The sequence below is a fragment of the Sorex araneus genome, chromosome 3 (genome assembly GCF_027595985.1).
Source record: "Sorex araneus isolate mSorAra2 chromosome 3, mSorAra2.pri, whole genome shotgun sequence".
In the NCBI taxonomy this organism is placed as follows: domain Eukaryota; kingdom Metazoa; phylum Chordata; class Mammalia; order Eulipotyphla; family Soricidae; genus Sorex; species Sorex araneus.
The window spans coordinates 178,282,486-178,309,617 of record NC_073304.1 but is presented as its reverse complement, the minus strand read 5'-3'; the positions used below and the strand labels follow the sequence as shown (position 1 = coordinate 178,309,617).

At 44.8% G+C, this 27,132-nt stretch overlaps 1 protein-coding gene across 2 annotated transcripts in view; it reads right to left on the bottom strand.

Moving 5' to 3' along the window:
* Positions 1-11,256: 11,256 nt before the first annotated feature.
* The window catches only part of PDGFD (platelet derived growth factor D), a 192,267-nt gene continuing 176,391 nt past the window's right edge, over positions 11,257-27,132 (bottom strand). For both annotated transcript variants that reach the window (XM_004604803.2, XM_004604804.2), the window contains exons 6-7: positions 21,762-21,976; positions 11,257-13,340 (exon numbers count right to left, since the gene is read on the bottom strand). In XM_004604803.2, the coding sequence (XP_004604860.1) occupies positions 13,212-13,340; positions 21,762-21,976 (344 nt within the window). In that variant the 3' untranslated portion in view covers positions 11,257-13,211. The remainder of the gene's footprint in view (positions 13,341-21,761; positions 21,977-27,132) is intronic.

Below are 27,132 nucleotides of genomic sequence, written 5' to 3'. Positions count from 1 at the left end.
CGAGCACCTTGAACGTGACCCAGTGCTAATGGTCCCAGGAGCGGTGCATCCATCTTCTTTCTTCCTTAGAAACTTTTCAATTCACATAATTGGCCATTTCCAGAGCAGTATTTTTAATTATGACGCCTCCGTAATTGGAAATGCTCTTTTCCCAACTCCTCTCTACCTATTCACCCCCACATTTAACCGCCAAACTCTCCCCATACCTCCCTAGAATTGTTGATGTTTCCCATCCCTAATGACTTAGCATTTGGACCAAACAACGAAGGCTGGGTCTCACTGGGTCTCAAGGTGTCTCTGTCCACACAACTGGCTACCAGATGGCCTGACCTAGAGTGAGGACTTCTGGGAACTGTTCCTTGTGCCCCTAGACCTTGCCTCTTTTCTCAATGTATGCCTTTCCTCCGCTTCCAGGAGGCTCCAAACCTGAATCTATAAGAACTCTCCCTTGATTTTTTCCCAACTTCCAAAACATCCCGAATTGTGATATTTTCCTTTATGTTTTAATGTACTTGTTTTTTTCTCCCTTTTTCCAGAGTAACATTTTAAATGTTTCTGTGGGTGGGGAAGCACTTAGCAGCGCTCAGTGCTCAATGCTCAGAGGTCACTCCTGGTAGTGTGCATGGGGCCATGCAATACATGAACCAAACCCAGGCCTCCTGCACAGAAAGGCTGGGTGCAGTTCTCTGAATCATCTCCCTGGGCCCCAGACTCACCGTCTTCATTCAAGTGTTTTTTACATCACTCGATCCCGCTGCCAACTTTGTTTTCTCTGATTCCCATGTCTTTAGGACAACTTGATGAGTCTCCCTGATGCCTTATTCTGTCTACATTCATTCATGCATGACTTAGCTCTTTGCTTCATACAGAGGTGGCAGGTTTGGACATGCACAAGTCTTGTTTGATCCCCCTGAGTAATAAATCACGTCTTACCCTTTGCTGCTTCTGTATCAGATGATTCACACTTCAAAGAAACTTGATGCTTGGTTGAGTATCACTCTCCTCATTTCATTTTTCATCTTAAAGTCCTAAAGCCCAACCTTTGTTCATTTTATCATTACATTTCTACAGATTTGTGCTCATTTTAAATCTAAGATCAATTTTCTCTATGTCTCTTGGTCATGCTTTTCCAAACCTTTCCTTAACATAATCACACTGTTCCAAATAAGTCAATCTATGCACTCTGACTTCTTCTAGTCCAAATGTGGAATGTAAATACACATGAAATGGAAGAGCAAAGAATATGAATTCTGCTTGGGCATGCTTTCTGGAGACTCAGTGAGGAAATGTCCCCTTTGATGACTTGCATCATGAATCCAGTCCTCCACCCAAGCATTGCTGCAAAGTCACATTCCATGGAGGGGGTAGCTCTAGAGACATCGTGTTAGGTGGAAACTGTGCAGGACATTCCCCAGAAAATATTGGATGGACACCATCCCTCAGAAAGTTGGGTTGGACCTTTAAAAATTCTTTTATCATAAATTAGACGAGGTAGGGCACAAGTTATAAAAATTTGTGACTTTAAGTAACTAGCATCATTCAGCTCAGCAAAGTGCTGAGTATAACAAGAAACACCCGATGAACGATTCTGGCCTAGGAAAAGTGAATCCCATGAACTTCAATGCATCAATGCATGGCAGGATTGGTGAACGAAGCCCACTACCCCATGTGAAGACACAGCTTCGCTTCCCTCCCACAACAGCTGCTCATCAAATTATTCCACACCATATATTACACAGCACACACTCGAGAAATGCTTGCGATTAAATTTCTTAGTGTTCTCCGTGTCGCTGGGAAATCAAATCAGAATCTCTCCTCCTTTCTTGATTCCACCATCTTTATACTAATAGGCACTTGGGTGCAGAGGGGGCCCCACTTACCTTTGTATCGTCAAGTACTGTCAAACTCCCCCACACCAGGCCACTTAGCCTTGTCTGTGTTTGTCTGTGTTACCCGGTGGTGGAAATGTTTACACTCGTTCTTTTCATTCACATCCTGAAGCAATGAAGGTGCATCCAGTTAGGTGCTGCAGAAAAGGGCCAGCTCCAGGAAGGGTAGGTTTTGGACCTTCTTCCTGTGATAAAGCTCTTAGTAAGGCCTCATTTTATTGTCCTGGGGTGTGTGTGGGGGGGAGGGGATGTATTGGCCTCGTGTGAATGATAAAAGCTCTTGGACTCTTTAAATTTTCTAACAGGAAGTATATCCATGGACTCAGTCACTGACCCTTAAATGTTCTTAGAAAGAAAAGTATGCTCTTCTCATCTCTGTATTGGTAATACCACACTTTTGAAAGGAGGAGGCTCCCAAATTTCCTGGCGAGCCACTTTTTTTTGGAATTGGAAAATATTTCACCACAAACAGATGAAGGCTCACTCGATAGGCTGGGCAGTCCGCTATGGCCTGTGGAACAGGTGAGATGTCACAGATTTAAACTCCTGAATCTTGCATAGCAGTGAGCTCACCATAGTTCTTTGGAATAAGCAGTTGGCACCTCGCCCCCAAAGCCCTGTTCCTGGATAAGAGGATGGTAAGATCAGAGGCCAGGGAGGGCCTCTCAGTTCAACCTTAAGGCTGAAGTGAGACGGCAGCTGGGGAAGACCTGGTAGCAGGAAAGTGTCTTCTCTGGCATAAAACACGCACGTAGAAATGCACAATGAAAAATAACCTCTTGTTCTTTTTCTTTTATTTTCTCCATTTTCCCTTCTTCTCTTGAGAGAACTGCACTGTAGCACTGTCGTCCCGTTGTTCATCAATTTGCTCGAGTGGGCACCAGTAACATCTCCATTGTGAGACTTCTTGTTACTGTTTTTGGCATACTGACTACCCCACGGGTAGCTTGCCAGGCTCTGCCATGAGGTAGCTTTTCAGGCTCTTCGAGAGGGATGGAGGAATCAAGCATGGTTTGGCCCCGTGCAAGGCAAACGCCCTACCCACCGGGCTATCGCTCCAGCCCCTTGAGAGAACAGGGACTTTTAAATCATCTCTTTCTGTTGGGTGACCTTGGGTAACTTTTTGGTGCCTGAACCTTCTCATATGACAGGTTGTAAGGAATAAAATTTAGTTGATACTTAGTGATCTTTTAATTCGTTGTAGCTAATGTTATTATAATGTCGCTTTACCTCCTAAATTGTATAAGGAAGATTCAAACCTCAGCATTTTTCACAGGCAGTCAGCTCCACTATTGTATTTCTTTAGGCTTAATGCATTAGGTACTAAACTAATGTAGCTGCGGCCCTAGGGAGGAAAGAACAGAGAAGCCCATGCAATGCAGAATACGCAACTTGGCACAGAACACTCCTCAGGACAGTGCTGGTGACCTTGATCAATTCAGCTGCAGGAGTGGCATTGGGGTGACCAAAGCTCTCCTTTCCGAGAGATAATCTAACTCTCAGATTCTGGAGGAATGTCAGGGACTGACCCAGAACCTTCTCTCACCTCTTCCACTGATCTACGAGGAACACTGCTCCCATTCACTTCCCACGTCCTAGATCTAAGCTTCATGGAATTTCCCACTCAGCTGTTTGCTAAAATTCTAAATCAGGAGCTAAGGAGAGAGTGTCAGGTTAAGGTGCCACTTTGCACATAATCCCCAAGACCACATGGTCCCCCAAACATCGCCCACTGGGAACAGCCCTGTAAGTCCCTGACCTCAGTTGGGGCTGCCTGGCTAATCCTTGGCACTGCACGGCAGAGCAGCTCTGAATTCTCAAGGCCTCAGACTGAACCGCCAAACCACTGGAAAAGACCCCCCTTCTCTACACACAACTCCTTCAAGAAAAATAGCCACCTTTCATGGGAATCAAACTCTTGGTGTCTGATCGTCCCATGTTAGGAAGCCGTAGAAGCTCCTGTGGTCTCCTGTTCTGCACTATGTCTGCCCCTCAGAATTCTTTAAGTCTGAATTTCTCCTGTGGCTACCAACCCAGTCATTCCACTCACTTCAGAGACTGCAAGAACAGCAGCAGCAGGAGGCTTGAGAATGGACTCAGGCTCAGTGAAGGAGCTGCAGTGAAGCAGCCTCTCTTGCTGCTTTAAGCTTCATCAACTGATAAGGGAGAATGTCATGAGAGCACAGGTGAGAGCGAGATGACAGGTTTGAGGTGGGGGGCGGGGGGAGAGGGGGTGCCACATCACTAGGGAAGGTGGGGGCTCAGGTTTTGAGCTACTCCTTCAAGGGGGGGTCTCCAGCCAGTCCCTATTCTCAGAGGCTTCGGTTTCATTCTCAGAGAGGGATGACAGGACCTGTTCCAACTCCATTGTTTCTTGGGATCAAATTATACAACGAATGAGAATATGATTTGGAAAACATATGGCATATTAAGCAAACACAAGAGATTATGACGTTAATCATCTCCATCAGTACAAACCGATTCCATAGCCTTTGGGCTGCTCTGAAGACAAATGCCACACTGCCCTCCGCAGATGCCAGCTCCTTTCCCAGAGGATGCACCGACCTTTCTGAAGCAGTTTTCTATTTCCTGGTCTACTGCATTCCCTGCTTGCTGACCTGTGTCCTGGCCTTGTCAGCAGCCATCAGCTTCCAGCTTTGTTCCCAAACTTCAAATTCCACCGATTTTTCTTTTACTGATGCTGGCATTCATCCATAGACGTACACTGAGCAAATACTATACTCGCTAGACACTAGTTCTTGGAGAGGCAATGGCTGGAATCTACCCGGAAAGTCAGGTTTACAGTAAAGAAAAAGGGGGTTATTCTCAAGGCCTGTGTGTGACAGTTGCTTCCAGGACTCCTATGTACATTTATGGACAAGGAGGTAGCACGTGATCCCAACCGAGCAATAAGGGAGGTTGGGAAATGTACTTTTCTAGCACATCCAGACAAAGAAAACAAGATAGAATGTACTGGTCACGGGACACGTTCCCTGCAAGTGATCCTCTGGTGAGATACGATGCTGCCTGTGATGGATACAAAGAACACAGGCAGAAGAGCACATGCAGCCACTTACCCAATGGAGCAGGTGGGGAACTGGCATTAAAGTGGCTCTTTAAGATAGGAAGACACTGAATGGAGCAAAGTAGACAAAGAGTGTTTGTTTTTTAACAGGGATGAGCATGTTGGGACACAGGGAATGCATGCAATTTTCTGGAAAATAGAAGATTTGTGTGGTCAAATTCCACCACTCTACAGAATAAGCAAAATAAAGAATTGAAGGTTAGGCTGAAAGTAGATTTCTAAGATGCTTGAGTCAATTAAGGAATTTTTAATGAGAGACTGATAGAATTCAAGAGAAAAAAAAAACCCTCTGATGGTTGAGTATAGGGGACATTGCCACATAGGAGACTAATTAGAGTGGAGCTATACTGATGGATTTCAAACCGACCTGCACTCGCCGATTTCCCAAGAAGCTTGACAGATACAGAAGCGTGGGCCCTTCACAGGGACATTTAAGGGAACTTTCTGGGGTAAAGACCTCGTTTTTCAAAGTTGCAATGACAATGCTTCCAGGGAGCCAGGGCGCAGAGCCACTAATCTAAACCAATGGAAGAATAAATGTTTCAAGGGTAACCCTGTCTACCACACATTCTAAACTGAGAACACGACCATGAGGTCCCTTGGTTGATTGATGCATTTCCTGGCCATGAACAGAGTTGCCTTATTCGGACTGGGGGGAAACTATGATTTGACATTCACACCAGAGATGACTGACCTTGGGTTTCAATTTAAACTGAATGAATCATGGGAGCTTATTCCATGTAAACAAAGGCCCTTTGAAATACACTTGAGGGTGTTCACTTGAGCACCACAAATATGAGAACCAGCCTCCACTGAGTTCACTAAGTGGGTGAATTTGTAGGTGTATCAAATGTAGATTGCCTCATGACACCAAACCACCTTCCAGAGATGCATTGGTGTGCAAACATCTCCTTCAAAAACATTTTGAAGTGTGGACAAATGCAGAGTTGTGAAAATTGTGTGCTGTCCAACAAACATGCTTCTGGAGTCTATTATATTAACCACATTTTTCATGTATTTGTGCTTCTCGGGTGATTTTACTGTTCTAAATGCCATGCAAGTGCACTCATGTGCTGTATGGCATTCCTTCACACAAGAATATCGCCTGATATTGAAGATGTGCTTTGGACAAACTCCATTCAAGCATGAATTATAGTGGTATTGCTGGATTATAGTGAATTCAGGGCCAAACTACCAGTATCATCAATAGGTGCCTTCAACCAGAAACACACAGAACACAGAATGAAAGGCTGTGGATTAACCAGTTGATGAAAACATGGACAGGGTTCCTAGGAACGCAATCTTGTACTTTCCCTGAGAGCTGGTTCAGGGCTCTCCAATTCAGCATTTATTGTGACTTTATGGAGCATAAGTCTCATCAACAGCAAAGGTTGACTGTTTTTCTTACCTTCCACTTACTCCAGAAAGTGGTTTTCACTCCAAATCTCTGTTTTTGTCACGGCATTCTCACCGTGATATATATCCTTCCACCCAACTCACACGCATCTTGTTAGACTTTCAAGAAGGATGCAGGGGATAGATGTGAAAGGGGCCGCCCCAGGGCACGGTTCCACTCTGGGGACCTTAGTTGTCATTCTTCCCTTACTCTTTGCAGTGTGATTTTTTTCTCTGGTTAACGGGGATGGAGCATAGCCACTGAGAGAACCGGTTTTGACACCCACCAATCATATAACCAAAGAGACACTCTGGCTTTGCTCAGTTCCATGCATCCCAAGACAGACTTAGGTCCCAGGATGCCACAGGGGCTGCTCATGTGTGTCACTTTAACCATACTCTGAGAACTGAAGTCATCTGATCCATTAGTCACAAGACACAATATGTCCGTGTGCAGTTAAATGTAAATTCAGGATCATCAGAGTTTTCAGCCCTGCTGGTTGTGTTTCCAGGGCTCAGTAGCCACAAAGGAGCTAGTACTGCTCAGGGTGAATATGGGGCTCTTCCATCCTAGCAACCAGAGCCACCGGCCAATATCCTAAGACATAGGCTGGCTTTGCTCTGGGAAGAGAAGGAGCAGAAGAGGAGGAGGAAGAAACTGCATGGTGAGGTCAGTGGGTGGCTTCCACAACTTCCTGCAATCCTCGAGAGAGCCCAGCCGGCTCTCGTGGAGCAACTTTAAGAAATTTTTGCGCTCTGCTCTTCTAGTGACTTGATCCTCTCTCCGTCTTTCTTTCTCTTTTCTTAATCGACTTATTCCTGTGACTTTTTTTGTTGGGGGGGGCACACCTTGTGGTACAGTGCTCAGGGATTACTTCTGGCATGGCTCGGGGGACTGTCTAGGATATTAGGGACTGAACCCAGGTTGGCTGTGGGAGAGGCCAGTACCCTACCCACTGTCCTCTCTCTCAGTCGCCTTCCTGTCATTTATAATAGCTTCAAGTTGATGAATCCCACACTGACATCTCATTCCCAGACCCTCTTCTGAGCCCCAGACCCACAGACCTGTTAACTTAATGTCTCCAACTGGGCAGGTCAAAGGCATCTTAGGGTTCACTTTCTACATTGGGTTTGATCTGCCCCAAATCTCTTCCTCTTTCTACATTTGCATCTTAAAAAGCAGCATCCTCTATGCCTTTCAGGTCAAAAATCCCTCACATTGTTCCTTTTCTTCCTCTCAGCACCAAGCTGTGACCACATCTTGTTAATTACTTACCCCAAGTACTTATCTAATCTACTAAAACCAACTCTTTTGGTTCATAATGCCACCATCCAAGGCATCCTCTCCTTCCCACTTTTTTCCAGGCTAACATTTATTCAACTTTCTATTCCTGGTCCAATGACACTTTCTTATTAACAACAACAATAAATTCCCTCTCTGCCCCTGATCTCAACTCCACCTTTGAATGCCATCTAGGCTAAGCCTTTGCTTTTCACAAACATGATGGATTACTCATTTCTTTATCAGCGTAAGACCTGCCCTTCCTTCTCCAGCTCAGTCAGAACAAGAAACAGGAGGCCTTCATTGTTCTCCAAAGTTGTTTCTTTCAGCACAGCACAAGATGACCTCTGAGAGTATTTGCAATTCTACTCTAGACATTTGCAAGTGTGGGGACTTGCCCATACTCTGACACAAGTTAGCCCTCGATCTCCTGAGAGAAGTGAGAACTTCTCAAAACTCACCCCTCCTTCCTACCTCCCTAGTTTTCCCAGAATACTCTAGATTCCAATTTGCATGCCTCCTTCCAGAGCAGTCACTCCCCAGGGGGGCATGCAGGCCTCCCAATGCTCTTATTATCCCTCAACGTCACAGTCCACACAGCATGTCCTGGACCTTCAGTCACAGGGAATCCCCAGCCCTCCACCTCTGTGAGATCCACTTCCACTGCATTGTCTCACCCCTGGCAGTAATTCATCTCCCAGCATCCCTGTCTTTCCATCACACTGTTCTTGCCCAAAGGTCACTATTGTTTTGTTGCAAAGAACTACAGCATGTTTCTCTACCTGATTTTAAATGAGGGAATGTAGATTGAGGCAGTGGCAGACCTGTCACTCCCATCAAGGCCCGCAGACCTACTCCTAGGTGCTTTCCGATGTCAGCTGTCCACACTGCTCAGAAAACCTCCAGCTTCCTCTCCTGCAGCTAACAGACGTGGCTCTTTGCTCTTCATCGTCCGGCCTGTGGGAAGCTGACATGCTTGTCTGCAAACACCATCCCAACGATTCCTCTCTAGGTTCCTTTCTGCAACTCTCACCTGCCCTCATTCTTCATCTGCTTTTTTGCCGGGGGAACATTGTTCTTTCTTCTTATCCAACTTTCTTTTTTTTCTTTTATTCCTTACTGGAGATTGTATTTTTAACTCCAAAATATGCATGACACCTAACATCTTATAACATATTTTTGTTGAATGAATAAATGAAATACTTAATTCAGTTTTCCCATACTGAGCGATGGCTAAATTTCCTTTGGTAAAAATCAATAGATATCTACTACCATATTTTGAAGCTTGCACTCCAATGGAAAACGCGGGGGGAGAACTGCCTGATATGTTCTACTTGTAAAGAAGAGTTTCTTAACAGTTGGGAATGTCATCCTATTCATTGCTCACTGGGGAACCTGTGCCTCTGATCTTCTTATGGCCTCAACCTCACCTCCTGAGCCTTCTTGGCAGACAATGACTATGATTCCCTATGATTCGCTGATTGAAAGCTGGTGGGGAAGACTGGAGAGAAAGAGAAGGAATGAGGAAGTCAAAAAGAAGCCCCAGAAGAGCCTATACAGGCCATGAATTTGTAATATTTTCTCAACCAAATGGGATAAGGAATAAGATTCAGAGTCTTTAGTTTCAAGAGATAATTTTCATTAGCTACATTGTTTAAAATATAAATTGAATCTCAGAGTGAATTTAAAATTTGGTTCCTGGCCACTAAACCTGGCAACCAGTGTCCTGTAGTTTAAGGTAATTAGAAAGCCAAATGGTTTTACTTAAAAATGAAGATTTCTTGGCCCATAACTTGCAGCATTGAGTACATTAACCTTTATTATGATCTTAGCTCTCTCCTAATACAGTATGCTAACGAATTTTCAGAGAGCTCTATTGAAGTTAAACTTATTTTTAAGAAGATAGAAATTAACTTGCAAAATTCAAAACTATGGCATGAATAATAAGCATGAAGTGCTGAGTGGAGCGCTTAGCCCTGGGTATCTAACTGATCCATTCTTGATATCTAACTATTATATCTGCAAGACATCCCCCCCCCCCAGTGTGATGTTAAGTTGGAAAGGCCTGTGTAGTCTTTAACTTGATCTTTAAAGACAACAAAATTTGAGTGGATGTCAATACAGCCCATGAATTATAAATATACTCTCCACCAGCGTATTTGATCAGAGCTGTCAATAAACAAAACTGTATTTCCTAGCATTTCTGGCATGAATACTAATCTGTAAATTTTAATTTAATGTTCTCCTCGAGGACCTGAGGAGAATATGAACAATTTGGACATCTGCTGTGTTACTCATAAAAACAAAACCAGACACATGCACATTTTAGGAGTAAAATTCTTAATGTATGTGCATTAAAGTAGTGTTTATATACATGGATAGTATGATTCTTCGCAGAAGAATCTAAATGATCTGAATTGACCACCATGCAGAATATTTATTCTTGCTTTCCCCACCCACCTCCACAGTTTAGCCACACTCCAGTTGCTATTTCTAGGGGTGGAACCGATTCTTGTCATAGAATATAATGGTTCTATTTCCTTTCCCCACACAACCAAATGCTAGTAAAGTGGCAATGAAGCTGCATCTTGTCTCCAGCTGGATAATGAGGAAGACAAAACTCCTAGCAAAAGTTCTTGCAGGAATAAAAGCTCTTTAACCCTGGCCCCACCAATCCACTGACCATGAGACAAGAGGTCCTGAGCCGGATTTGATGAGTTGAAGCTCCTCCTTGGGTACTCCCAGGCAGACAATGTGGAGTTACTTGCGGGAATAAAGGGGGGACTTCTTTTCCCCCCTAGATAGTGGGGAAAAGACGAGAAAGCCAAGAAAAGGGGTCCGAGTCTGTGATGCTACTGGTGTCAGGCCCTAGGGGAAAGGAACACCTGAACATTCTCTCCCGATAGGGCTTTTTGCAGAGATTGAGTTTCCTTACAAAGAGGGAAAAATAATCCAGAAGCCACAGCAGCAACAAACCTGTGTAACTCACCTGGCTTTGGAATGGGGACAGGGAAGACAGGGAAATGTCCTCTGGGAAATCGGGTTTGTGTTCTTTCAACTCCCTCAGACATCATCCCTCTTGTCAGACCAAACAGAGGCACGCATCTGGGAAAGTACATTTTAACACCACACACCTTTGAAAACTGCAGTTGAGTACTCAATAATAGAATGGTTTTGTTCAAAGTCATATTTATTCTTTATGGAGATAAGAAGCATATTACATTTGCTATAAAAATGCTATGAGGGAAAAAACTGCTACTGATATGACCCCCCTACTTCCCCCAACCTTGCAAAAAAATACCCAGACATAAAAAAAAAAATCTACTTAGGAAAGTGTTCTGCCTTTTGAGGATATATTAAATGAAAGGCATTATTCCAGGTGAGGGAGCCGTGCATAAGTGTGGATTTATTAGGTTTTGTTTTGAAATGTAATTTGTTTGGCAAGCTTTTTATTCCTTTGATGGCAATGAAACAGATTTATTGGCTATATGTTGGAAGTGCAATAGATAATAGATAACCAAGAGAGAAGTTTTAATAAAATACTCAAAAAGTGAGTGACTAAGCCTGCTTACATTTCAGATAATAAATAAAATGTACAGATAGAGTGTTAACTGAAGAGCATCCTGGTTATTACAGCCAGGAAGCTTTATTGAAAATTGGGTAGAACACTTTAATTTTTCATATTTAGAACTACGGATGTGAGTCCAACAGGCTAGAGTAATGTAACACACATTTTGGTTTTGATCCGGCAGCTGATGTTTTCATAGGAAACAAGCAAGTGGCCACGAAGGGGAAGAACACTTGCTGGGGCTTGAGGATTTGCTTCAGCTAATTCTGGCTGTGCTTTGAGATTCTGAACCACCAAATCAGTGTTTAATTTTACCACTCACTCCCTGAAGCAAAAACACCGGAAACTTTGTAAGGGATGCTTTGAAGGAACCTCTCCAATAGGAACTGCCTTTTCATCTCAAACGCTGTGAATAAATGAGACATGAAAGTCAATGGGGCATTTGGTCTTGAGGGCACCGACCGAGTACAGCAGTCACTGATTTGACATCAGGACTTCACAAGCCTTTTTCTTTCCCTGCACCCACCCTGAAGGCCATCGGCAGGACCCTAGACTCAAGAAGAAATCAGCTCTTACTTTGGATTTCAAAGCAGGAAGAAAACTGTAGTTCTTTCCAGTCGCCCGTGAGCGCTGCTGATTCCAGGGCAGCCCCCAAAGGGACTTGCGTTGGCATGTGATGAATCACTTCCTGGTCCTGGAGTCAGTCTCCTTTATATGGGACTTGCAGGAGCCAGAGAGGAAAAATTACTTAAACACCAATAATAACCACCAGTGCAAAAACAGTTTCCTAATGGGAGGGCAGGGCCAAAATGTTTGCACAATGAGCTGTGCATCTTCTCAGAGTCAGCTGCCCAGAACTGGGAGGAGGCAGACAGACACCCAGCTCTGATGTCACTCAGCTCCAGAAATGCTAGTGAGCACTTGAGAAGGGATTTCCATCACTGAGACGGGACTGTTCCAATACACACAAGCCTTAGACTCAAAATAATCCGTGATGGGTAGTCAAATAAATATAAAATGCCACTGTAACTCCATGCTCGTGTGCCAGAGAGGCAGGGACTGAAGGCAAGGTGCCAGACAATGGACACAGTTCGATTTCATTGTTAAGTCTGGATTCTATCAACTGCTCCATCTGATTTCTAGTCACGTGAGGACTTCAATGTTCACTTTCTTTGGTTTTCAACTGCCCAAATCTTTCAATGATTCCATTTTGAAAGGCTTATACAGGGTCCCAAGCCATTCTCCAGAGGATTTATTTTGTGGAGGGGTTCTTGGAAAGAAAACAACTGAAAATTTTGCCACTGTCTCTGAAAATATTTCCGAAGCACCTGTCTTATTATGACATTATTATCTACATTAAGTATGTAGAGCATCTCATGGGGAGATGGCGAGGCTTATGTTTTGTCTTAGAAAGTCTAGTTTCCCCTTTTAAAAAATCAATTAAGATGTATACATAACAAAATCTCAACTGTTTCATTTTAATATGCAAGGTACCTTATGTGAAAGAGTAAGATCCAAAAATTATGCTGTGATTTAAAGTAAAACATAAAGCATATTCCTGGTTTAAATATTCTGAAGTTGAGTTTAATGGATTTAATGCCTTCCTTATTTTTGTGAAAAGATTATAAGGGTCTAAATAACACAAGCACATGAAGGCTCTGGTGATATACACAGAATAAATCATTCGATCTATTTACATAGTGACATGGGTATATATATATATATATATATGGGTATGTATAGGTACATACACACATCCTCAACCACGATTATTAAATGCAATCCTATACTCTTGGATACAGAAGTTGATGAGATGCCTTTGTACTGCCACGGCACTAACAAAGCTAAGTTGAGACTCGGCAACCACTTGATTTCATCGCTCTGCAGCTAGCAGTTAAGTTCAGTAGCTGCTGGGAAGAGTGTTTCTTAACCCTGCCCCCCCTCCTGAAACTCAAGGTTCTTTTGTGCTTCGAATGACACAGGCACATTCTTTTATCGAGGTGGTCTTGAGCTGCAGATACAATCGCACCGCTCGTGGTGCTCCAGCTGGATGTCCACAAGGGCCATGTGCTTGTTGCTTCTACCCCGCCTCTTGAAATGGCCAGGCTCAAACTTCAATACCTAGGAGAAGCAGCAAGTTCTCATTAGAAACCCCTTGGGGTGGAACTCAAATGGATGTCACTCAGTCTCTTGATGGAAAAATGGTTCTTAACCCTTAAGGTTCCAGTGAAAGCTATAAACTTCAGAATGCACACGTGTAAATATTTTTAAAAAATTCACCTCTGAAAAAGGAGGGAATCTACTAATCAGAGTAATGCCATCTGCTTTACCCACTCCGAACTGGGACCTCAGGGCCTGCTTTTGTGCCAAGTACTCTCTCCAATGTTACTACTGAGATGTTTCCAAGCAAAGCATGTTTTATAATAATTAAAATAGTAAGCATCTTATTATCACTGTACACAGGACAATAAGATAATATTAGTGATAGCATTAATATTAATATGAAACATAACATTAATATTTATATGAAAACAATATCAGGTGGTAAATGTTTAGTCGACAGAAGTCATGTAGTCTGAAGATCATTAGTGATCATAAATAAATGAAAGTATGTTTATGTTCTTATATTTTTATTAAGAATATAAAACCTCCTAACTGTTCAAAACATTATGCTCCTCTAAAATCCTTTTTTTTCTTTTTGGGTCACACCTGGCGATGCACAGGGGTTACTCTTGGCTCTGCACTCAGAAATTACTCCGGGCAGTGCTCAGGGGACCATATGGGATGCTGGGAATCGAATCCGGGTTGGCTGCATGCAAGGCAAATGCCCTACCCACTGTGCTATCGCTCCAGCTCCCCTAAAATCATATTTACATTAATTCTTTGTATCATTTCATCATTTCTTAAGTTAACATACCCTAATTTTTAATAGTAAATTTAAACACATTTTTTGTCATTAGTAAGTTTATATAGATATTTATTCTTCTATGTCACACATTAGTCAATACCAGCCCAGTGCAAGTACTTGAGAAATTTTAGATCTATTGTACAGTCAGTATAATGATTATTTCTGTTGCATTTTTAGTTTCCTGTTATTTTTTCCTTTTGCTTTTATTATGTAATTTTTTGCAGACTTTAAGCTCTATCATGGCACCACCATATGATTACATGACATGTCACATTTTTTAAAGTGTGTATGCTGACACACTATTTCTTGCAGCTCAGATCCTTGGGTGAGAGATCCTTACTCTCCTTTATAGATCAGAGGACTGAGATTCTAAGAAAGTCTGAGTATTTTGTTCAGGGTCTTACAGAGCCTTGGATCTGGGAATATAATTTAGCTCCCTTGCCTCCCAGACACATACCCAATTTCTACATATGTCCCACAGATTTGTTGGGTCCCACATGTGCCCAGAGTCGGGGCCTGGTATACTCTGCTGGGTAAACCCTGGGCCTAGGGGAAGATCAGAAGTGGCAAGGCCCGATTTCCGAGGGCAGAGCAGCTCACAGCATGCCCATCATTCTTTACAACGGACCATGTTCTGAGCAATGGCCCCATCTGCACAGTGCCCACTCCAAGTAGTGAGAGATAGAGAAGCAAAGGCATTGCCATGACAGACTCATAAAGAAGCCAGAAGAAGCTAGGCCTAAGTTTCAGTTTCAGAATTCCTGGAATTGAACACAGATACCTGGAATTGAGTCATGATTTCCCCAAGGTGAGATAGCCAAGATTCGGACAACTAAGGGTTACCAATCAGATGCAGGTAGGGAAGCCCTCGCCCCCCCCCCCCCCCATATCACCCTTATGTAACTCTTACGCAACCTTTATGTAACTCCAATTTATAACCAATCAGCTAAGTACAAGTAGTGAGAAGCCCCTCAGACTACAGCCAAAAGGGTGGTCCATGGAAAGTCCCTGTTATATATAATGCTATGGTATAAAAGCCCCTCACTTTTGAGACTCGGGGACGGACGCTCACTGTATCAGTGAGCCGGATGAAGGACCTAGCTTGAACTAGCCAATAAAAACCCTTTGCTTATTGCATTGCACTCTGTCTTCATGTGATTCCTCTGGGAAGATCGTGGCCTGGTTTAACAGTGGGAAACAAACCCGAGCCCTTGCTAGGAAGAGCAGGCCAGAATCTTCAGACTCACAATGAGCTCTATTCGAGCATGCTGCAGTGATGCTCCGGGCAGCAAGGAATGGCAGAGGGGAATGTCACCATCCATTCAATGTTAGTCATACCAGGAAGCCTGGATCTGTACTCAGAGGGCAGCATGGAATCTGATAGGGAGAAAACTTGTGAAACTTGTGGCCCCACAACTGAGAAGAAAAAGAGACAGAGTTCATGAGGGAAGTAACAAGGGAGCAGGCTTTCTTACTACTAAGGCTGGCCCAGACGCCAGTTATGCTAGCCATTCACATGTACTTTTACTTCTGAAGTTATGTTATACTGTTATCAATCACATAATTTCATGATTTATTATGCATTTTCCCTATGAACTGATTATAAGTGTCTGGAAGACAAGGGCAATAAAAAAGAAATATCACTGGCCTTACTGGGCCTTTACTAAATGATACACACTGGTATAATATTTGGTTTTGCAAATATTGAGTTATTTGGGTTTTTCTGCAATACTATCAGCTATCATGAAGCAAATTGTTTCAATTCTGTTCAGACATAAGGAGAAAGATTCAGCTGCTTGTCCAAGGTCCCAGAGTAAGAAAGTGGTGGAACTAGAGTTTACCTCTATGTGGCCTATTCCAGGGCCTTCCCAAAATATAAAATCTTTGGTTTGGGGCCAGATTAAGGGTGGATTAAGGGTGCATATGGTTCCCTGAGCACTGACAGGAGTGATCCCTGAGCACAGAGGCAGGGATGACCCCAAATGAACAAACACAACTTTGATCTGTGCCCCTCAACAGCATGTGTGGGTGCTGCAGCTATTCAGAAACACATCTGGGTACCCGTGGTTGTGATGTCAGGACACAGAAGTCTAGGATTGACCACTCAGCATCTCTCTCTCTCTCTCTCTCTCTCTCTCTCTGCCTCCTCCGTACCTCTCCTCTATCTGCCACCAACAAATACAGGGGCCAAAGAAAAACAAGCCAGGAAATAGAAGTGAGGCCTATGTGAAGTGACTTTTGCTTAGGAGCCCTTTCAATCCTCTCCTAGGTCTGAAAATAATAAAATAAAAGTATCGAGTTCAGGCTTTCAACGGCATGTTCCTTTGTCAAGTGCCATATGCTTCTCTGTTGGGCTCAGAGGAAATAGTTATGTCTCCAGGAAAAAAACCTGAGCAAGACAAGCAGTGGTTGAAGCATGTGGACCTTTGAAGGAATTAAATAGCTCTGTAGAGAGACGAAAGCCCTCTTCTGCCTTATTTGGTTCCAATGCTGCAGGACGGACTCCGGCATTTTCCAATTATTTCTCTAATATGAATTTATCACTATTGTCCAAGACTATCTATGTGCAAAACAGATGTGGGGGTTGGCGGATGCAGAGGAGGGATATGATTCATAAGAAGCTGAGCAGATGATAAATATTCTCTGTTTTAAGAAGACCGTTCTCAATGCCTAATAAGTTATAAGGGCTGGCACCTGTAAAATCAGCACTTTGTTGATTCGCTTCTCATTTGCTGGCAAACAAAAGTGTGCTGTGGATGCTAGCGGAGCCTGGATGGTTCTTCCTAACTGGTCTCCTGACTGCTGAGGGATTTCCCCTGTGTTATATATTAAGCAACATGAGCACAGTCTATATGCATTTTGCTGATAAGAAGAGAGAAATGAATTGGCAGACACTTTTCCAGACAAGACAGGAAAGCAGTGTTTGAACAAAGTGGAAATTGGACTGCTTTCCTGGCTGATCACAGCGCTGATGTTCAAAGCTTTCAGACCATGTAATAGTCTTGGGTTCAGGTATACAGCACTGAAAGGAGGAAGAAAGCAAAGCTTCTTTGAGGGAGCGTGAAAAGTTAAAAGCAAAATGAAAAGCCTTTATCTGAGAAAGCAAACTGGCTGGCTACGGGTTATCTGGTCACCTTTAAAGGAAGCAACCAGTGAATTAATTACATCCTCTGAAGGACACTTGCTAATAGGTGCCATCACAAAATGCTTTCTATTTTCCAAGCCATGGCTCACAGCTGTAAGCACACGCAAAGAAATAAAAATTCACCGAGGAGCAGCCATCCATGGCTTATCGCGTGGGGGTGAAAATGGAAATCTTGACTTGTCTTCACGGCCTGGCCAGCCGCAGGAAGCCAGCAAAGTTGACTTGCTGACGAAACAGGGACTGCTGGAGCCTGTGGTGGCTTTCACACCAAAGATGCTCAGTTTGCAAAGATATTTAACTACAGTTACTTGCCAATAAACCACGAATGAATCATCGCACAAAGCCATTACACTAATAAAACAATACCGGGCTGGGAGGCGATCTGCTGAGTTGGGTTCTTGTTTATTGGGAATATAAAAAAGGTTGTTACAGCCTTGTAACAGTTCCCAAATTAATGGCTGACACAGGAACACAAGCACATATTTCAGGACAAATATATTGCATAAACCCGAATTATTAAGAGTTTGTTTAAGGTTCTACCCCATTTATAAATCAGGTGGTATCCAGCACACACACAATTACTTAAGAGAAATAAAGAGTTCCTTATTTATTTTTGTTTTCACTTTGACTTCTTTCATGCTTATGGACTCTATGCAAACTATGTATAGAGTTAAGACTCTGAAAAAAGTATCCACTCTTTCTGAAACCTCCATAACTGCTGGAGAAGGGGGGGGGGGCTTCCGACTGTCTAGTGGAACTCGGGTCTGATACCATGTCACACCAGAACAGTCCTGAGAGATCCAAGAGCTGAGACTCCCATGGGAATCAAAACATGGCGGCACATGTTTTGTCAAACAGGGATGGTGGGTGCAACCTTCGGGTGTCTGAGAATGCTTCATGACAGCTGTGGATGGACCCTCACTACACAGAGAAGTTTTCAGGGAGCACTTCAGGCTCACTGATGGGGTGCACATAAGCAGCCCTACTGGCTAGGAATATTGCCCCATAGTTGGCAGCCTGTCTCATGAGCTGGGGGAAAAGGCAGCCGGAATAGAGAAGGGGTCACTAGGTCAATGATGGTTGGAGGGATAATTCGGGATGGGAGATATGTGCTGAAAGTAGATAAAGGACCAAATGTGATAGCCTCTCAGTATCTATACTGAAAACCATGATGCCCAAAAGTAGAGAGAGTATGGGGGAAATTGTCTGCCATGGAGGAAGGGGGAGGGTTGGAAAGGTGGTGGAGGATACTGGGGACATTAGTGGTGGAGGATGTGCACTGGTGGAGGGATGGGTGTTTTATCATTGTATGACTGAAACTCAAACATGAAAGCTTTGTAACTGTAGCTCACAGCGATTCGTTGGAAAAAAAAAAGAGCTGCCCTACTTCGAAGAACTGGGTTCATGGACTCGGACGCCCATGAAGAAAAGTGACTTTGTTCTCTGTCTGCCCTCAATAGGAACATCACAGACCCTCATGGGCACCACATCTGAGCCCATGACATGAACAGGGGCCACACTTGGGGGATCTGGAGTCTGAGGGACAAGGAACGGAATGTTCATGATTGTCTGGCGGTTGACTGACACAACCAAAGGCCATGCGAAGACCAACAATAGCATGAGTTTCCTAAGTCCCTGCATTTTTAGGGAATGTTCTCATCCTTCATTACCCCCTCGTGAGGGACAATAAGAGTTGAAATTAAAGTTCCCTACAGCCCTCATGCACTGGATGATTTGGACTTTTCCCATTCCCTGCTATGCCACATCCACCAGTGCTCAGGGAAGGGTTGGGGACTCAGAGGCCCGAGGCCTGGGTGCTCAGGGGGTGGAAGGGTGAAGGGCAGTGTAAGAACCAAACTCACACCTTCTACAAGCTAGGTGTCTTCCCAGTACCTGGAACCTTCTTCTCCGTCCTTGGATATTTCTTCCCAGTCCCTGAAATCTTTCATTTTTCATAACCACTCTGCGAGGCCAGAGAGATTACACACGCGGCTTTGAATCTCTGGCACCACATATGGTTCCTGGGCATGGTCAGAGGCCATTCCTGGGCACCAAACTAGGAATAGCCCCTGAGCACCACTGGATATGACCCTGAGATCCCAAATATAAGACCCTGCCACTAGCCAAAGGATGTTTCATACCCTGTATGTTCTTAAAGGTATAGAGAGGTTGTAAGGATAAGGGCTAGAGCAATAGTTGAGCAGGTTAGGCACTTGCCTTGCATGCAGCCAGCTTGGCTTCGATCCCTAAGCACCCTGTATCATTTCCCAAGTTCCGCTAGGAGAGATCCCTGAGTCCTGAGCCAGGAGTATCCCAGAGCACCACTGGGTATGGCCCCAAAACAAGAAGAAAAAGAAAGGTTGCAAAGTAATAGAAAAAAATATGCTAGCAGGGTAGCAAGTGTTAGAGAAGAGGAAATAGTTTGCATAGCAACATCAGTTTCTTCATGCGTACTGCTCTCAGCCCTGGGGATGGATCCAGCCTCCAAAGAGTGCATTGGCATCAAGAACCAGCCCCCAAAGCATGCAGTGATGTCAGCTGCCCCAGGAGTGGAACCAGGTCTCAGAATGAACACTGATACAGCTACAGAGTCACGTAGGTCTGCCCTTGGGAGAGTTCTGTCAGCCTCCACTTCGCCCCTCTCCTAGGCGGCTCAGTTTCCTTCAAAGCTCATGTCTTATCTTATCGTTCAGCCCCATGAGGTGAAAAGCTGCGTCCCCATCTCTCTGACATAAGACCACAGAGAAACAAGAGAAGGGCCGGGCTCTCCCCGAAGGAGACAGCACAGGGCACTGTTCTGGAAGGAGAACGGGCCTGCCGCTCTTGACCATGAGCACACTGCAGGCAGCGAGGCAGGCGTGCAGCTGGCCGAAAGCTACTGGCTCCATGTTGGACGAGGCTTTGTCCTTCCGTCCAGCACTTGGCGAGAGTGATTTTGTATTGAGCTCGGCAGACTCCTTCCAGCAGCACCGATGTTACAAGACATGCTTCAGAGAGACGCCCACCCTGTAGGCTGGTTCAGTGCCTGGCAGAGAGCAAAGCTCCCCTTTCTAGATATTAACTGAGAAACAAAAAGTACAGGCACAGCTGTGACTGAGGGAAGAAAGAGAAGGAGCCTGGAGTTAGTCAGAGTCGGCTGACTGGGAGAGGGTCTCTGGAGTGTATGTCTTACTCTGCCTCCCTCCATAAACAATCTTCTAAAATTCAGTGGTAACTTTTTCAGAAGCTTGAGATGGGAATCTGGGACTCTACAGAAGAGCTAAACTGCAAAGCTTTGTTCTCTAGGCAGTAGGACCACCCTTGGATGCCCCTTTTCCCTTTGGTATCTGTCTCTCACCAGATCTCTGCATCCTGCGCCTTTTCTCAGAGGATGACTAAACAAGGCAAAATGCAAGTTAAGACCCCTCCAGACTGAGAACAATACCCGGTGCAGAGTTCACTGGGTTATAGAAAAATAAAATACAATGAACTCAGTTGACAGCATTCTCTGGGTGTAGGAGCCTCTTTATATCCCCTTTGAAAACTGTGGGATGAAGTCAGAAGCTCAAGGACTAAAATATCTCCTTTCCCCACCTAACTTCGGCCTGAGTACTTAAGTACTTAAGCCTCACATTGCACACACCCCCAGGACATCCATTTCCACTTAACTCCACAATTATCTCTAATTCATTGTTTCAGTTTTAATGTTTTCAGAGTTTAAAAACAAGTTTTCAAAATTAGATATTTATTTAAGGAAAACTCTCTTCCTTAGATTACTGTAATAAAAAGCAATTCGGACAAAAAGTTGTGACTCTCATGTTTGCTTCCCATTTTTGTTTTGATTTTTCTCTTTTTTTGGGGGGGTATACTTTTCTTCTTGCATAGTGTCTCTTCCGTTTTTTATTTTAAGCCTTTTGGAAGTGGAATACTTTTATTTAGAAAAACAAAGGGAGGGGAGAGAGTGCGAGAAGAGAGAGTGAGAAAGCACACACCCTAGGCTGTGATGCGGGCAGAGATCATGCACCAAGTGTGTCTGTTAACACATTTCTGCAGGATCTTCCACATCCTACAAAACGCACTGTACTTATTTTCCTGGATTCTCAGAAGCGGCCTGAGGGGTTTATCCAGCCTCATTCCTGTGGCCCATTTCACACCTGAAAACTGAGACTTTAAATCAGGAAGCAGAAGAGATGCTGCATTTATCTGGAGGTAGTTCTACTCCACCCACCAGAGAGCAGGGCAGAGTCTCAGGGTCTCACTGCTGACCCACCCTCGGGTGTCAGACAAGGCCTTGTCTCATCGGCCCCTGTGTGAGCCTCCCCGCTCCATTCAATTGTCTATAAAAATAATAAAAATAACGCTCATGCAAGCTCAAGCCGAATTTAGGGTCCAGTCCGCCCACCGGTGCCTTGTGCAGTGAACAACGCGCACGCCCGTGCACACAGGGCCCGCCCTCTCTACGCAGCACGTCCACCGCACAGCGGCTTGGCGGGCAGCGGGAGTCACCTACCTCGTGGTACTTTCTCACCGTCTTCCCCGAGTTGCAGGTGCAGGACCTCCAGTTGACCGTGCCGCAGCCGCAGTTGCCGCCGCAGCGCTGCACCAGGAGGCAGCGAGGGAAGAAAACGGCGTTGCTCAGCCGCAGCTCCTCGCGCAGGTTGACCGAGAAGTTCCTGGGGGTGCAACTGTAACGCTTGACGTCGTCATTGAGCCTGTCCAGGTCAACTGCAAGAGACAAACACGCGGGTGAGCACAGGCCCTCCAGGCTGCGGATGGGCCTCCCAGACACCCAGGGGTGAGCCGGACTCTGGGATCTTAAATTATTGCCCAAACATCACGGTGCAAAATCTCATTTCTCTTCCAATTTCCCTTATTCTACCTGCACTTCACAAACAAGCCAGTTAAAAAAAATAAATTAATTAAAAATTAAAAATAGCCCCCGCATCCCCAGGCCTCTAACACACAGCTATCCACATGTGGGATCAAATTTCCTTATACCTTTTATCAATGTCCCCCGCCTCCCACACTCTACCAACAAATAAATATTCTGAGGAAAGAAAATGAAACATGCAGCCATTTAAAATAATTGCCTTTATCTTAACAGACATACACACACACACACACAAAATAAATTGCTTCTTGATTCTAAATAAACCCTGACTCGAAGCTATTACCTAAATATAATTTGAATTCTATTGGGTAAACATTAGGGATGATCACTGGAACACATTCACTTGGCAGTGAAATTTGAAAAGTAGACTGGAGGAAGGAAAAGGCTTTATTTTTCAGAGGTCATCCACAATGTCAAAGGAGCTGGCATCTGGGGGCGCCATGGGGTCCCTGGCTCTGGCTGCTGCCGGCCCCTCTCCACCAAGCCTTTTTCCAGGGGTGTTCCTGCTCTTGCTCTGGTTCCTTTGTCTGTGAGTAGCACGGAACTAAATGTCACCTAACTTGCAGCAGAATTCCAAGGACTCCACGCAGTGTAACTGGCACTCAATTAAAAGATTCATCCTGATTTGGGGGAGGGTCACTTGTCGCAGGACTCAGGGGTCACTCCCAGAGGTGTTCAGGGGACCCTGGGGGTCTGGGATCAAAGCACTCACTCCAGCCCTTCATGCCACCTTTCAAGCTCCTTCATCACGATTCTGACAGTTCTTTTCCTCCTTTTTATTTTCTTCAAGTCAAATGGTCTGGGGAAACAGCTCGGGCTCAGCCTCCATCCGAGCGCCTGCTTGGCCCTGGCCATCACTCAGCACTCAGGCAAAAAGTCAAATGGTCCAATTCCTGAATCCCCAAGTGATGCTGTTTTTTCGGCCATTCCTCTCTCAAATGATCCATCCAGGCATCCAGTTCCTGGTACTTGTACGAATTAAGAGCATAACCCCACATTGTTCTTACACTTAAGCCCTGAGTATTTACGTGAATTGGGGGATGTTATATAAATGATACTTAAATTGATTTTAATTCAAAATCCATGTAATTGTCCATCCACGCAGCCTCGAGTCCAAGCCCCATGTGTGGCGAGCATATGGCAGACTCTTTCCCAGGGAAGCAGTGAGAAGCAAGTCCTCTGGCCACCGGGACGCAGCTCATAGGCCAGGGCTGATCTCTTCACTGGCCAAGCCCTGCCAGGGCAGTCATGTAGCAGGTCGATACCTTCAGGGTCCCCTGAACTCTGAGCTCTTAAGACTACTTAAGAGCAAAATGGGGAGAGAAGCACTGTGTAAAGGAACTCTTGCAGCACTGGCCACACACACTGCTAGGATCTCTCTGTGGAGGGCACCAGGAGGAAAGTAAGGTTGATTATACACAGAAGGGAGCAAGAGGCCCTGAGTCTCAGGAAGTCAGTCCAGAGATTAGCTTTCTGGCCAGAGGACTCTTTTATTTTTTTATGTTTTTGCTTTTTGGGTCACATCTGGCGATGCACAGGTGTTACTCCTGGTTCTGCACTCATGAACTACTCCTGGCAATGCTCGGGGGACCATAAGAGATGCTGGGAATCGAACCCGGGTCGGCCTCGTGCAAGGCAAACGCCCTATCTGCTGTGCTATTGCTCCAGATCCCAGAGGGCTCTTGAATAAGGAATTAAAGGAGGCGGGATTGATGTCCGGTGGGGGTGTCATTTCCGGTGTGTGACCAGCCGCTGAGTGTGAAGGGCAGAGACACTTCCCTGCCATGTGCTGAGCTCAGGAAGCTGCTGGGGTTGGCAAGGGCCTTAAAAATGCTAACTAATGACTCTGCATAATTTATGGCTGTTTTTTTTCTTCCTTTGTAAAGGCATGTCATAAGTTTAGCTATAATCAATCCGGATTTAAATTGAATGAACTCTGTCTGGGGAAAGGAACCATTTTATTGCTGCTAAAGCCCTGAAAATAACTGCAAGCCAAGCAGCAAGGATTACATAAATGGATTAAGAAGTGCAGCCCTCATCTATTACAAGTGTCACCTTGAGATAAATACTGATGCCGGCCTGTGCGTTGCCGGGCCTGTGGACAGCGCGAGGCCGAGAGCCAGGTCAGCGGCCTTTGCTAATGGGGCTGTATTTTGTCTAATGGGAAGGAGTAAAACAGAGCCATTCACAGAACAGAGACCCGAGGACAAACCTTTGCAGGCAGCTCACACTTCCTGGCCCCACACTTTCTAAGGCGATCTTTCTTAGCCAAAGTGACTTGGAGGTGAGAAAACCAGATTAATGCACTTTGGAGCCTGAGCCCTTGGTGTCTGGCAGAATGGAACTGCGATGGGTAACTCACCTTCGAAGGCAGAAGGCTGAGCCCACACACTCACACACACTTTCACACTCTCCCTCACACACTTACAAATACACTCATACACATTTTCACACATACACTCACACACACTCTCACACATATTCTCAACATACACTGTCTCAGATACTTTCACAAACACACTCACACATTCTCACACACACTCTTACAAGCACACTCCCATACACATGATCACAATACATACATATACTCTCATACATACTCTTATACTCTCACATTCTCACACATACACTATCACACACACACTCTTACACATTCTCATACACACATGCTCTCATACATTCACACACACACTTATTCTCACACCTACTCTCACAAACACACTCACATATTCCCATACACTCTCACAAATACACATTCTCACACACTTTCATACACATTCTCACACATAAACTGTCTCACTCTTTTGCACATTTTCATACCCACACATTCTCTCACACATATACACACTCACACACATTCTCATACACATTCTCACACATAAAGTCATATGCATTATTTTACACATTCTCCATACATTCTCTTACACACACATTCACACATACTCACACATATACCCACACTCTCACACACACATGCCACATCACGTGGTCCTACAGGGGGCTGTACTAGGATGGGGTGGCCAATGACCACTCTTAGGTCCAGGATATATCTGGGACAGGTGACAGGATGCCTCACGCTTCTTCCAGCAGGAATAAGCTAAACCTCCAAGTGCCCCCAAGACGCATTTTCATGGACTGGCCTGGGGACCCTGTTTCCTGTTTCTGGGGGGACAGGTTTACAGACAAGTGATGGTTGTGAAATCATCCTGACACTCACTTCAAACCAGCTGCTAAAATGCTACAGAGCCACATGCAGTGTCTACAGGGGACATTGAGTTTCCATGACTAGGCCGCGCCATGAGCAGGAAGCCAGGCAGGAGGCTCTGAGGCACTCAGGGTCAGGGGTCTGGGGGTCTGAGGCTACCATGGGTAGAGACCAGCCAGGCCCTGTGAATCCAGGAATAGGGTCTGTCCTGCTTGCCATAGTCCCAGGCTCCAGAGCAGCACACTCTAAAGGATCAAGAATGTTCCAGATTCAGTTCAAAGGCCCATTAATCTCCACTAATCTCCGATCCTTCACTTAGGGTCACGGATTGTCCTAGTTGCTCTCTGCTGTCCTCTTCCACTTGAGACTGGCCTTTCCTGGACCTTCCACACCAGGTAACTGGATTCCAGGGGCCCAGGCCCCTGGATCTGCAGAAAAGGCCCATGGACTCCCTCTGGACACATTCCTTTAAAATTGGGGTAATGTGCTAGGCTGATTTATTTGGGGTGCCCTAGAGGGGGGCAAGTGAGACCTCTCCCAGCCCCAAGGGACCCAGTCCTGGCAGCCAAAAACCTCCAGAATTCAACCGCATGCTCACGGCTACTCTCCACATCCTTGGGCAGAGTGTCACCCAGAAAAGATCATATTCCTGGACTGCGGGGCTGCATTGGTGGACATATGACAACCTATACCTCACACAGCCCATACTCCAAGAGTACCGCATCACATCTGATGGGGTTTAAAGTAGGAGGCAACCAATCTTAGAGGGAAATATATATGTATATACATATATGTATGTGTATATATATGTATTTATATATATATATTTTCTTTTTTAAACAGAATAGAAGAACTTAATGGCCCCTGGGTGAAATACAACAATCTTTACACCCTTTCCTCTAAGGAAAACTTTTTGGAGCATTTTCAGTGATTTTATGTAACAAATAATACAAAATAAATTATTCCAGTTCTGCTTTGGGGCAGAGGTTGGGGTTCGGGATGGAAACACCCAAAACATGGTGGTGGGAAGGTGTAATGGTGGTGGGATTGATATTTGAATATTAAATGTAATCAAATATTGTAAACTACTTTATAAAATTTAAAAAATAAAGTGGGGTAGGGCACTTCTCCCTTCTCCAGCCCAGTTCCAGGGGCTCTGGGCCAGGGAGGGAGCACTGGTTGCAGGCATGTGAGGAGGTGCCTCAGAGAGTGCGCTGCCTGTTTGGGAGGCCTGGGCTCATCCAGTCCCTGGCACCAGAAGTTTCTGATGAGTGTGTCCTCAGAAGGGTTATTTTTTCCTTAAATCCACTGGGAGCACTGTGGTCAAGGATGCAAGGAGAGTCCCTGACACTTCCCAGAAGATGTGGGAGAATGAAGCAAACTCCTTCATCTGTGCCCAGAGGCACTGCTGTGGAAAACACACATTCCTCTATGCAGACCTGAAACACATGCACTTGCCCATCAACTGTATTTCAATTAGCCACAGATGACGGATGGAACTGGGATGTGGCCAGTGGGCCACCGAGATGGGCAGCCTCATGCCCAAGTGAGACAGGGTGATAATTAACCAGAAGGGTCCTAGTTCCTTTGCTGAGATTTATTTCCCCAACATTTTATGTTTCTGTGTTTGTAGACGCACAAAAAGGGAATAATAATAAGATTTTTTATTAACAGCTGCTGGCAAACTGGCAAGGAATCTAGATACAAGTGATATGATCAGGGACATAAACAGTACTGAGAGTCTAAAAAATAAAATTGCAAAGGTGGTATCAACAAGCAAAACAA